The sequence below is a fragment of the Myotis yumanensis genome, unplaced genomic scaffold (genome assembly GCF_028538775.1).
Source record: "Myotis yumanensis isolate MYYU_CA2020_CCGP unplaced genomic scaffold, mMyoYum1.0.hap1 SCAF_10, whole genome shotgun sequence".
Classification (NCBI taxonomy): Eukaryota; Metazoa; Chordata; class Mammalia; order Chiroptera; family Vespertilionidae; genus Myotis; species Myotis yumanensis.
In genome coordinates this window covers 2,656,721-2,668,562 of record NW_027223761.1, presented here as the reverse complement: position 1 = coordinate 2,668,562, position 11,842 = coordinate 2,656,721, and the positions used below count along the sequence as shown (strand labels likewise).

The 11,842-nt window shown below is 63.6% G+C and overlaps 1 protein-coding gene across 1 annotated transcript in view; it reads right to left on the bottom strand.

The window, feature by feature from the left end:
* The window catches only part of VWCE (von Willebrand factor C and EGF domains), a 24,946-nt gene extending 15,725 nt beyond the window's left edge, over nucleotides 1-9,221 (bottom strand). The window contains exons 1-7 of the mRNA XM_070426368.1: nucleotides 9,112-9,221; nucleotides 6,951-7,045; nucleotides 6,743-6,832; nucleotides 6,289-6,417; nucleotides 4,089-4,205; nucleotides 1,962-2,078; nucleotides 1,045-1,173 (exon numbers count right to left, since the gene is read on the bottom strand). Of these exons, the coding sequence (XP_070282469.1) occupies nucleotides 1,045-1,173; nucleotides 1,962-2,078; nucleotides 4,089-4,205; nucleotides 6,289-6,417; nucleotides 6,743-6,832; nucleotides 6,951-7,045; nucleotides 9,112-9,221 (787 nt within the window). The remainder of the gene's footprint in view (nucleotides 1-1,044; nucleotides 1,174-1,961; nucleotides 2,079-4,088; nucleotides 4,206-6,288; nucleotides 6,418-6,742; nucleotides 6,833-6,950; nucleotides 7,046-9,111) is intronic.
* Between the last annotated feature and the right edge of the window lie 2,621 nt (nucleotides 9,222-11,842).

Below are 11,842 nucleotides of genomic sequence, written 5' to 3'. Positions count from 1 at the left end.
TCCAACGTGATGGGTCCCGCGCCAGCCGTGCGGCTCTAAAGTACTGGGGCTGCGACGGTCACACACGGAGGCGGATGGGGAAGGAGCCAGAGCGCAGGCAGCTACAGGGGGCCATGCGCCCGCCCGCGCCAGGTGTGCCCCCTGGGGTGGGAGCCCAGGCCCCAGAGGACTCGCCATGGACTAGAAGGAGCACCTTCGGTTTTTATAGGACATGGAACCTACATTTCCCGGCAGGCGCCGGCCGGCAAAGTGTGGCCGATCGATCTGACACCACTGCCCAGTGTCCCTGGGGCCCGTTACGGGGCTCCGGGGAACAGAAGGGCGAGGGAAGAATGAAGTGCAAAGGGAGGAAGCACGGATAACGCAGTGGAGGGAGGAAGAAAGTGAAGTGTAAGGAAAACGAGTAAAATATCAAGAGTGGGTGGAGAAGGAAGAGGGTCAGGCTCTGGGAGGGCGGGGCCTGGTGCTGGGAGGGCGGGGCCTGGTGCTGGAAGGTGAGGCCTGGTGCTGGGAAGGCGGGGCCTGGTGCTGGGAGGGCGGGGCCTGGTGCTGGAGGGTGAGGCCTGGTGCTGGGAGGGCGGGGCCTGGTGCTGGGGGGTGAGGCCTGGTGCTGGGAGGGCGGGGCCTGGTGCTGGGAGGGCGGGGCCTGGTGCTGGAGGGTGAGGCCTGGTGCTGGGAGGGCGGGGCCTGGTGCTGGGAAGGCGGGGCCTGGTGCTGGGAGGGCGGGTCGTGGTGCTGGGAGGGCGGGGCCTGGTGCTGGGAGGGCGGGGCCTGGTGCTTGGAGGGTGGGGCCTGGTGCTGGGGGCGGGGCCTGGTGCTGGAGGGCGGGTCCTGGTGCTGGGAAGGCGGGGCCTGGTGCTGGGAGGGCGGGTCCTGGTGCTGGGAAGGCCGGGCCTGGTGCTGGGAAGGCGGGGCCTGGTGCTGGGAGGGCGGGTCCTGGTGCTGGGAAGGCGGGGCCTGGTGCTGGGAGGGCGGGGCCTGGTGTGGCTGCGGGTGGGGTGGGGAAGGGGGTCCGAGAGCCGGGAGGCGGGACTGGTCACTCACCTTCACAGGACACCCGGTCAGCCCGCAGCCTGAAGCCGGGTCGGCACGTGCACAGGAAGCTGCCCACGGTGTTGTGGCAGGCGTGGTGGCAGACCCGCCGCTCCTGCGGCCTCCGACACTCGTTGACATCTGCAGGAGAGCCTCGCTGCCCAGGGCTGCCTGGTCAGGGCTACCAGGCCTTCCTCCCATCATCCCTTAGCCCCAAAGGCCGGAGTCTCCCTGCCCGGGGGGGGGTTGGGGGGGGGGGTGGCTCAGAGGCCGGGCAGCGGGGCTGAAGTCTGTGCTGGGGCCCTCGCGGGGTCATGCATCCAGTGGGCGTTTAATGGGTGCGCCAGGGACTCGTCCCCAGCAGCAGGCAGCAGCGATCAGTGCCGGCTGGAGGGAAGAAGCCGCTGGGAACCGCAATCCACACCTCGCACCATCCCACCCGGCGGGGTCGGTGGGGTGGCCCCTTCCGAGAAGAGTCTCAGCGCCCTGCCCGGCCTCAGGACACACACCGAGTTCGGCTGGAACACGGCCCTGTTTCCGGCCCGGGGACCCCAGCTCCGCCCGCCAGCCCCGCTCCAGCCACACACGCCAGTCCCAACTCCTGCTGAGGGCTGAGAAGACAGGGTCTCCTCCTGAACCAGAGGCGCTAAGGCAGAACGTGCGTCATTTACCAAGAGGAGCAAAGGCAGCCAAGAAAAGGGGGGGAGAGAGGAACCCCGGGCGTCTCTGGGAGGAGGGGGGGGAGAGCAACAACTGGATGAACTGGCACTCGGCCAGGAAAAGCCCACGGCGGGGTCTCCCCCGAGGAGCCCCACACGCTGACAGGCTCGGGGACCAGGAGGTGCTGCCTGCCTGCCGGCCGGCCGGCCTCTCCCTGTCCCTGCTCTGTCCCTCCTCTTGAGTGGAGACAACAGGGTCCGCGGCCTCACCTACACAGGAGTGCCGGTTGCCGTGGAGATGGAAGCCGGGCCTGCAGGAGCACGTGTAGCTGCCTATGCTGTTCCTGCATCGCTGCTGGCAGGGCGTCCCCAGGCATTCGTCCGTGTCTGGAGGGAACGGACGAGGCTGGAGCGCTTTCCCCGTGGAGTTTTGGAACCATGCGGTCCCTCGTGTCCCTCATCGCCATCTCCTGCCCCACTCAGGGCCGTGGGGGGATCCCCTTAACCCCCCCTTTCTCTCTGCCCACATTCAGTGTATCCACTCCTCAGCCCCCCAGATCAGCCTTCCCTCCACCCCACCCACATCCTGGCCCCGGCCACCTTCGTCTAGAGCAGCGGTTCCCAGCGAGGGGCACACGCCCACAGGGGGGCGATGTGATTTTTAAGGGGGGCAATCGAGAATGAGTTATTCACAGTGAATTTCTTTTGCATTTATGGTTCTAGGGGCCTCACATGTAGTAGTATGTAAGTATGTATCGTGACACGTTTATGCATTTCAGTTCTCTATTATATATTTTGAAACTTTGCTATTTTTTCCTATCACTTCATATTATTATTTTTTTTAACAATTTCTTAGTGATTTCTTCCTCAGAACTTCAATTGTCCTTTCGTTCTTTTATTTTTCTCCTTCGTGGATGCCATGTTCTTTGGAAGCTTGTTTAGACCAAGTTTATGGCCTTTTGGGCTTTCTCCACGTGAATAGGGGTTCACTTTCTGAATAATAAGAATGATATGTCACGGGGGGAGGGGAGGCATCAGGATTTTAGAGACGCTCAGGTGAGGCGCGGCGGGAAAAAGGCTGGGGACCACTGGGCTAGAGTCTGGAGAGCAGCAGCCTTGCGCACCGCCCTGCCTCTCCCCACGCTCTCCCCAGGCCTCCCTCTGCACAGCCTGTAGGTATTTGCAAAAGTGAAACCCTATGTGTCCATCCATAGAGAAGGGTTAGGAGCTGCGGGATGTTTGCGCTGCAGGGCACCAGGCCGCAGTTCAAAGAGCAAAGCAGGGCTGTGGGCCCTGGCGGGAGAGATCTCCGAGGCAGATTGTTGGAGGGGAAAGCAAGCAGCGGAATGACGATCTCGGACAAGTTATTTCATGTCTGTAGGGCTCAGTGTTCCTATCAGGAAAATGGAAATAAACTTCGTAGGATAATTTGGAGGATGAAATGGGAAAACGCATCCACAGTGCTTAGCAAGGTGCCCAGACACCATCGTTCAGGACTGTGCGCTGTTCATCTCTTATTACATCTCTGTAACAGTGTGTGTGTGTGTGTGTGTGTGTGTGTGTGTACATGTGCTGCGGAGAGGCAGGCAGATTGATAACCAGGTGCTACGGGTGAATCGTGTCCCCCAAATTCACATGGTAAAGCCATAAACTCCAAAGTGATGGTGTCAGGAGGGGGCCTTTGGGAATTTGGGTTCGATGAGGTCTGGAGGGTGAGGCCCTCAGGATGGGATCGGTGCCCTTAGAAGAGGAGACATCGGGCTCGGGGACCTGGAGGTCCAGACTGCCGACCTTGCCCTGCCCCTGGGCTTGCCCTGTCCCTCAACCCCAGAGCCAAGCTCCCTCAATCTGCCATCTGCGAGCCCTCACCAGGAATGGAGTGGCCTGGCACCTGGACCTCAGACTTCCACCTTCAGAAGCATGAGGCTAAACTTGTGTTGTTCCAGCCGCCCCGTCCGTGGGTTTGGTTACGGCACCTGAGCTAAGGCCCCGGGTCACTCTCGGGGGCGAGCAGAGGGCCGAGCTGGAGGCCTTTAAACCTTTGTTTACAGTTGATGACAAAAGCAAACAGCAGAGACTCACACTGCAGGGCCCAGGGGACTGTGTGTGGCTGCCTCACCCCACTGACCTCACTGCTTCCTCGCCTCACTTCTATGAGTGAAAGTCACCCTAAGATCGCTCTCATCCTGCTCACCCAGGAGGGAGGCGCCTCCTCTCCCATGGGTCCCCCGCACCTGCCCCCGTCCCAGCCTCGCGGCTTTGCTCCCCACCAGGCTGGGCCGCTGGAGGCCGAACGCTTCTTCCTGGCCCTGTCTCCAGAGCCGGGCCCAGGCGGCCTGCAGGGCCACCCGGTCAACGCCGGCCCGGCAGCAGCCTCCTGCCCTCCGAGCCGCTCACCTTGGCAGCTGTGGCGGTCGGCAGACAGCTGCATGCCCGGCCCGCACTCGCACACAAACCCGCCCTCCGTGTTCACGCAGTGGCCCTCGCAAGAGGAGCTTAAACACTCGTCGATGTCTGGGGAGAGAGGAGACAGCCGTGCGTGGCCCACGGTGCACGCGGTCGGGTGCAGGGAGAATACCCCGCACGGAACCCGCGCCCACCCCCCACCCCATCCGGGAGAAAGGCCAGGCGCAGGGGAGTCACCACAGGGAGGCTCCAGAGAGAAGAGGCCGAGGGCCAGGCCTCCTCTCTGACCCACGCAGACTGATGACCAAGAGGAGGGCTGGGACGGAGCCGAACCCGCCCGGGGCAGCCCCACGGGGCAGAGGGCGTGGGCAGGAGGCCTGCAGGGGACACTGAGGACACACGTGGGACTGAGACACAGCGCTGGCTCCCCAGATGGTTCCCGTCTGATAAGGCAGGAGCCTCGGCACACGCCCTCGAGGCCACACGTGGCCGGTGAGATGTGCCCACAGGGAACGCCCAGGCCCAGCCGGAGTGTGACCGTCACAGCAGAGAGACGGGCAGAGGACCAGGAGGTTCCGGGGGAGGGGCCAGCAGGGGGGAGTCTGGGAAGCACAGGGGAGACCTGGGCCCAGCCTGGCAGGAGCACGGGTTCCTGCTGGGGCGGGGAGGGGCGGGGGGGGGGCAGGGCTGGGGAGCTGGTTAAGGCTCGGCTGGGCAGCAACCAGGAGACTCAAAGCTTCTGCCCAGGGCAGGTGCCTGGGTCCAAGCAGTGCTCCGGGGAGGTGCAGGCTTGAGGGGCGAGGGGGGCTGGGGGGCAGATCTCCCCACCCCTGCTTCACAGCACCCCTTCCCCCTCCAAGAACCACACTGCTCTGCAGGGCCTGCGGGACTGGCTCTGCCCACTCTGGCCTGCACCGGAGCCTCTGCCCCTGAGCCCGCGTGCCCTCCATTCTCCGTACCCGGGCCCTTCGGGACCACGGCCACCAGGAAGCCCGCCCTGACTGACTCCAGCCCCTGGGATCCCTGGTGGCCAAGGCCAGTGCGCCCCCTCCACCCCCCACCCCCCACGCCCCCTGTGACATATCCTCTGGCTTCTTCTCGGCCCAGTTTGCTCTGCGACCAGAAGTGGGTGTGGAAATTTCTCCCCACAAAAGGCATCAGGGGAAGAGGCATGACTTCAGCCGTCCCGAGGGGCGGTGCAAGGAGCGCCAGCAGCCAGAGCGTGAGGCGCCCGGCCCGGCGGCTCTGGGAGTGATCAGAGGCCACGGAAGCCTCTGTCGCGGCATTATTTACGGCGGGACGCATGGCAGACAAGCTAATGAGGGGTGACAGGGCTGGGGGCTTACACTGCACAGCCACGTGTGCAGCTGTTAGAAATTATGCTGTAAGGACTATTCTGTGCTTCCAATATCACGTCTAGTGAGGAAACTCAGACAAAAACTGTAGAGAAGGGATGATGTCAACCTCATAAAACACGTAGCTATGCATGCCTCACACACACACACACACACACACAGGTACACACGTGCAAACACGTATGCACCCAAGGAAAAGGGCAGGAAAGACAGCTCCCCTTTTGTAGCCAATACGTCTGGGCAGCAGCTCGGACACGCTGGGCTTTCACTCACTGCCCCTCCTTCACACCCCAACGTTCCCAGGGGCGTTCTCTTTAACATCTGCACTCGGGGGGGGGGGGGGGGGGGGAGAACGAGATTCTTACAAAATCAAACCCCCAAAGAGGGTTCGCGTCTCCGGAAAGATGCCGGTGGCTGGTCACCGTGGCTGCAGAAACTTTTCAAAATCACCAGCAAACCGCGCTTTTACAAAGGAATCCTGGAGCTTCGCTTTTCTCATCTTTCAAAGTCACTTCCCCACAGCGGCCCTCCTCCGTCAACCCTCCTGCAGGCCCACCTTGCACCAGGCGGGTTGCGGCCAGCTAGCATGTGTGTACCGCGCGGTCACTGTCCCCCGCTCCGCGCCTGGCCCAGGAGGGCGCTCTGTAATGTCTGCGGAAGAGCAGGAGGGCCCCGCCTCTGGCTCCATCCTCCCTGCCTCTCACACTGCGGGGCTCCTGCCCAGCCCTGCGCTGGCATCTCTCTGGAGACCGTCCTGGCAGGCGAGGGCGGGACATGATTCCCGCCCCCCCCCGCCCCCCCCCCCCCCCCCCCGCCCCGGCTCCCAGGCCTCTTACCGGTGCACTTGATGCCAACAGCTGTCTCCGTCATGGAGAAGCCCACAGGGCACACCCGGGCCACCTCCTGGCAGCCACCGTGGTTACAGGCAAGGTCACAGCCGTACTCCCCGCAGGGCCCGTGGGCTTCTGAAACAGGCGGCACACAGGTGAGCACGTGCCATGCCCAGGTCCCGGCCGCCCCCGCCCCGCCCGCCGGGGCTCCTCCTGCCTGAAGGTGCCCCTGGAGGCAAACAGGCCTGAGTTGAAACCCAGCTCTGCCACTTACTAGCCATGGCACCCCCGGGGGAGCCACTGACTTCTGTGCTTCCGTCCCTCATCCATAAAATGGGCAGGAGTGCCTGCCTACGAGGGTTGTCTGGAGACAATATGCGAGGGCACCGTGCCCAGGGCCTGGCACATAATCTCTGTGTTCACAGAGTTTTCCCAGGAGCCATCGCCCGCCCCCAGGTACCTGGGCAGGTGGCCCCTTGCTCGCCATCCTGGCAGGAGCAGACGTTGGGAGCGATGCAGATGCCACGCCCACAGCCAAAGGAGCAGAGGGCTGGGAGGAGAAATGCAGGTGAGGGAGCAGAGGCAGGGGGAGGGTGCCCTGTCTGCCCCAGCTGGGGGAGTGAGCGCCCGCTGGGGAGGATGTCTGGGGCTCGGGGACAGGCACTTACGAAGGGTGCAGTGCCCACTGCCCATGGAGGGCGCCCAGCCTGGGCAGCAGCCACTCCCGAACCCCGAGAGGCAGACGTGGGGGCCCAGCCGGCGTCTGCAAGAGAGGAGAGAGCACATTCCATGTTCTGATACGTCTACAGAGGAGTGAGCGTCTCAAGCTGGTCGGTCAGTCAACAAGCAGCGCTCAGGACCCGCAGGAGAGGCGATGGGAAGTTTCCAAAGAAAAAGGACCCGGACAAAACAGCAATGCGGTACCGTCTCACCCCTGTCAGAAGGGCTCTCATCAACAAATCAACAAACAAGTGCTGGCGAGGATGCGGAGAAAAAGGAACCCTCGTGCACTGCTGGTGGGAGTGCAGGCTGATGCAGCCACTGTGGAGAACAGTATGGAGTTTCCTCTAAAAACTAAAAATGGAACTCCCATTTGACCCAGTGATCCCACTTCCAGGACTATATCCCAAGAAACCAGAAACACCAATCTGGTTTTTAGCATTTAGGTGCTCATTAAATGGCTGTTGAGGGAAAGGCTGAGAAGAGAAGCCAGCAAAACGCAGAAGGGGGAGGACAGCTGGACACACGTCATTCCCCAGGTGGCATCTCGGGGGTGAGAGTGGGGGTGCCAAAGGGGTGAAGAAGGGCCCGCCCGCTGTGCCAGCTGCTGGATGAGGCCCCCCGCAGTACAGCCTCCAACAAGCCAGTTCCCAGCCTGCGGGGGCGCTGGGCAGACAAGCGGCCAGGTGGTAACAAAGCGCTGTGACACTCTGCCCACAGGCCTGGCATGGAGCTCCGAGTGGGGTCAGGGGAGTTCCTGGAGGCTGAACTGGGGAAGAGGCGCAGGGACGGCCATGCGCGTGCAGGATGCTGGGGTCGGAGAGAGCCTGGGACACAGGCCTGGAGGGACGCAGACACGCCTCCAGCTGGTTCTGTGCCGGCCTGGCCTCGCCGGGAAGCCCACGCAGCAGCACAGGACCCAGAGGCCCTCCCACCTGCGCTCCACCTGCCTGGAGGCTGATGGGCATGGTCTGCAGGCCAGGCCTGTGGGAGCGCCCGCCCACGAGGGCCCTGGCACAGCCGCGGGGCTGAGGACATGGTGTGCAGGACAGACCCGCCCCGCTCGGGGGAGACGACCCCTGCCAAATGCGACAAGCCGTCTGAGCGGGGGGCTCTCTGAAGCCTGCTGCTCTCTGAGGTCATCACAGAAAAGGGGGGCCCTCGGGAGGGGGGCCGACAGGGAGGCCGCAGCCACGCTCTTGCCCGAGAGATGACGTCAGCACCGGGAAGGAGGCGCTGCGCCCCTGCCCCTCAGTCCCGCTCCGAAAGGAAAGGGGAGCCACCCCCGCTCCCGCCGCAGAAGTTAGAACCCCCCGGGGGGCCGGGGCGCGGCGGGGGCACAGGTGGCAGGAAGGCTCCCGAACGCGGAGCCCGGAACCTGAGCACACAGGCGGCGGCGGCGGGGCACACACGTGTGACCCGCGAGCTGCGCGCCCGCAGGGCCGCCCCGGCGCCCACACCCCCGCAGGCAGCGGCCCGGGGCCAGGCTGCGCCTCCAGCCGGTTCCCGCGGCGGCATCGCGCACACACGTGCTCGGCCGACCGGCGGGAGCCTGGCGTCCGCCAGGAGCGGACCCGAGGGGGCGGCGGCGTCTGTCCAGGCAGAGCAAAGGGACAAACACCCCACCCCCGCCCGCGCGCGCACACGGCGGAAACCAAAACGTGACCCCGAGAGACCCCGCGGGTCCAAGGTCCGCGGCTCGCGCAGAGCCGGCGCCAGGAACAGCCCCCTCTCCCGACGGCCGGCGCCGGGAGCCAGGCCCCGCCCGGGCAGGAGCACCGGCACGTTCTCGGCGAAGCCAGCCGATCTGCAGACCAGGCGGCACGTCCGCCTCCCTCGCCCAGGTCTGCGCTGCAGGGCGACCTCAGGTGGGCTCCCCCGGCGCCGGGACCTCCGTCCCCTCCAGTCCCAGCCAGGACGGCCCGGACACAGGCACAGAGATGCGCGCGAGGCACAGTGCAGTCTCTTTGTCCGGCCCCCACGGACTGCGCCCGCGCGGACAGAACCCCAGAGGGGAGCCCCGATTCGCGGGTGCCGGCGGCTCCGGGCGCCCCTCCGCTCCTCTATGCCGGGAGCGCCCCCGCGGCGGGGCCAGGGCGGGGCGCTCACCTCTCCGTCCCGAGGTGCCCGGACGGCTTCCTCCCGGTGTAGCCGCGAGCCGGGGCCCCCGGCAGCAGGAGCGCGACGCCGGCAGCCGCTAGGAGCAGTCCGGCCCACATGACGGGCGGCGGCGCGTCCCCCCGGCTGGCTGGCTCCGGCGCCGCGCGAGGGAGGGGGCTCCGGGCCTCGCCCCTCCTCCTGGCGCCGCGGGGAGCGAACCAGCGCGCCCCGAGCTGGCACGCGGAGCCGAGCAGGGGGGCCGGGGACGCCCAGAGGAGGGGCCGGGGGCCGCGAGGGGATCCCGCGCGCGCGGCTGGGGGCTCTCTGGCACCTCGGAGCGGAGCACACAAAAGGCAGCGCCGCCCGCCCGCCCGTGGCCTCCTGGGGAGGCACAGAGTCCCGGATGGGGTCAAAGATCGGGGACCCCTGGGGGCGGGGTTTGCCCTCGGCCCACTGGCCCTGCCTGGGCTTGGGATTCGGCTTCCTGAGACGGGCCGTGGGCGGCAGCCGGAGGCCCGCGGAGGGAAGAGACTTGCAGCCAGGCTGGCGCTGGAGGCTGCGCCCCCAGACGCTGCTGGACTTGGTGGAGCCGAGATGCCTGTGTCCAGGTGCTGGGCCCTTTCACTGCTGGGCAGTTCCAAGCCGGCCCCAGCCCGCCTGCAGGTCTCCGCCCTGATCCTGAGTGAGCGGGCCAGTGGACACTAGCCGGTCTCGAACCCGCGGGCCACTCTTCGCCCCCTTCTGCAGCTGCCCCGGCCAGTCCGGCGTGGTGGGCAGGGAGTGGCGAGCAGGTGGCGGTGGCCAGGGTCATCCCGCGGAGGAAGCGGACATCCCGCCTTCTCCGGGGGCATCTTCCCCAGCCACCCAGCCCAGTGAGCCAGGCTTTGCTCCAGCATCTCCAGGGATGAGGAACTCGATACCGGTGGAAGGGGGGCCACTTCAGCTTGAGTCACTGCTCTGTCGGAAAATGCTCTTACTACCCCCACAAGTGACCTGTTCCTGTGGTCCTGCCTCACAGCTGCCCGCCCACTGGCTACCCGGGCCTGTCCCTGATGCCCTTAACATTGGTGGCCACAGATGAACGCGCTACGCCAACAGTAGCCTGGGTGCTTGCATTTTTCCTTTCGGATGCCTTTATTTTTCTTTATTTTTGATTTCCAAGAGAAAGGGAGAGGGAGAGATAGAAATGTCAGTGATGAGAGCGAATCATTGATCGGCTGCCTCCTGCACACCCCACACTGGGGATTGAGCCCACAACCGGGGCATGTGGCCTTGACCGGAATCGAACCTGGGACCCTTCGGTCCACAGGCCAATGCTCTGTCCACTGAGCCACGCCAGCGAGTGCTCGGACACTTTTCCTAACGCATCCTAATACCACTTGGCCTTGGGGCAACCCCCATGATGCTGTGGGTTCAAAACAAAGGAAAGCCTCGGGTGTTTTTGTTGTCGTGTTTTTATGTTATTAAATACAAGCTGCTAAGCCGACCTCCCTACCTGAACCTGTGTGGTCCAGTTTTTGCAGATGTTTCAATTTAGGCTGGTTTTCTCACTTTGTTAGCTTTGGTCCATCTTCTGAGCTAAGCTACAAATTCTCAGAAAAAGGTTGTGAGAATATTCTGCAACCCGAGTTGAATGTAGCTTCCATATTTATGTCCATTCAAACCCCCAGGGCATCTTTCATTTGTGCCTCAAACATCTGCAGGTGCACTTCCTCCCTCCACCACTCACACTGCATTCCCCGCCCTTCCTTACCAAGTGCTTCAGTGTCCACCTTCCATGACCACAGAGCCACAGATCTAGCTCTGGGATAGACACAGAAAGCTCTTCTCTCACTTGGGCCCACCAAGACCACCATCGATGCCAAGCAAGTGCTCCACCGTGGCCCAGAAGCTACCTGGTGCCTGCTCCGCCCACACTCCAGCACCCCTGAGCTGCAGTGCTCCATGTAGCCCCGCCCCTGCGTCCACCCTTCACCTGACAGGGTCTGCCCCACGATGGTCAGAGAACAGCTGTGGGGCAACCTTGTGTTAAAAAAAGGCCTCGTCCACATCCGCCCGCAGGAGGAGTCGGGTCTTGGAGGTGTTGCAAATTCCTACTGGAGTATTTCAAAAGGGGCCACTTTCTACCCGGGCATTTCTCACGGTCCTGGCTCCTCGGACCTTATGGCATCCATCTTGCTCTGCTTATCAAGTCTGCTTCTTCAATTTACTTGTCTCTTTTCCTTTTCTTGTCCTTTGGTTTGTTTGACCCGAGGCTCAGAAGTTTGAACCCTGAGAGTCTTGGTATCGGTCCTCTTCACGGACTAGTTGGTCATATCCCTTAGTTCTTCAGTGTCTCCTCCCCAAGTCTGTGGCTTATGGCTTCTGAGTAACAAAAGGGACCTGCATCGTAGGTGGAGGATCCACGTTGTTGTTGGCGCAGAAAGGCCTCTGGCTTGTGACCCTTCCAGACGGTCATATTATTCTCCCAAAGGTCCATCGGAGCTCGGCCCTTGCATCAGTGCCTACATGGGAGGCATAGCAGAGCTCCACGGGCAACCTTCACCCCTGGCGCCGCGATGAGTGGTGTGAAGGCGGATGGGTGGGAAAGTGTGGTCAAGTTTCCAAAAAATGATGGGATCCAATCCTGAGTGAATAAACCCAAGATTGTAGGAGACTGTGAGGGCTCTGCAGCTCCCAACGTCCAGGCTGCAGCCTGGCTGTAGCCTCTGCTCACTGTACTGGGTCTCTTGGCTGCAGG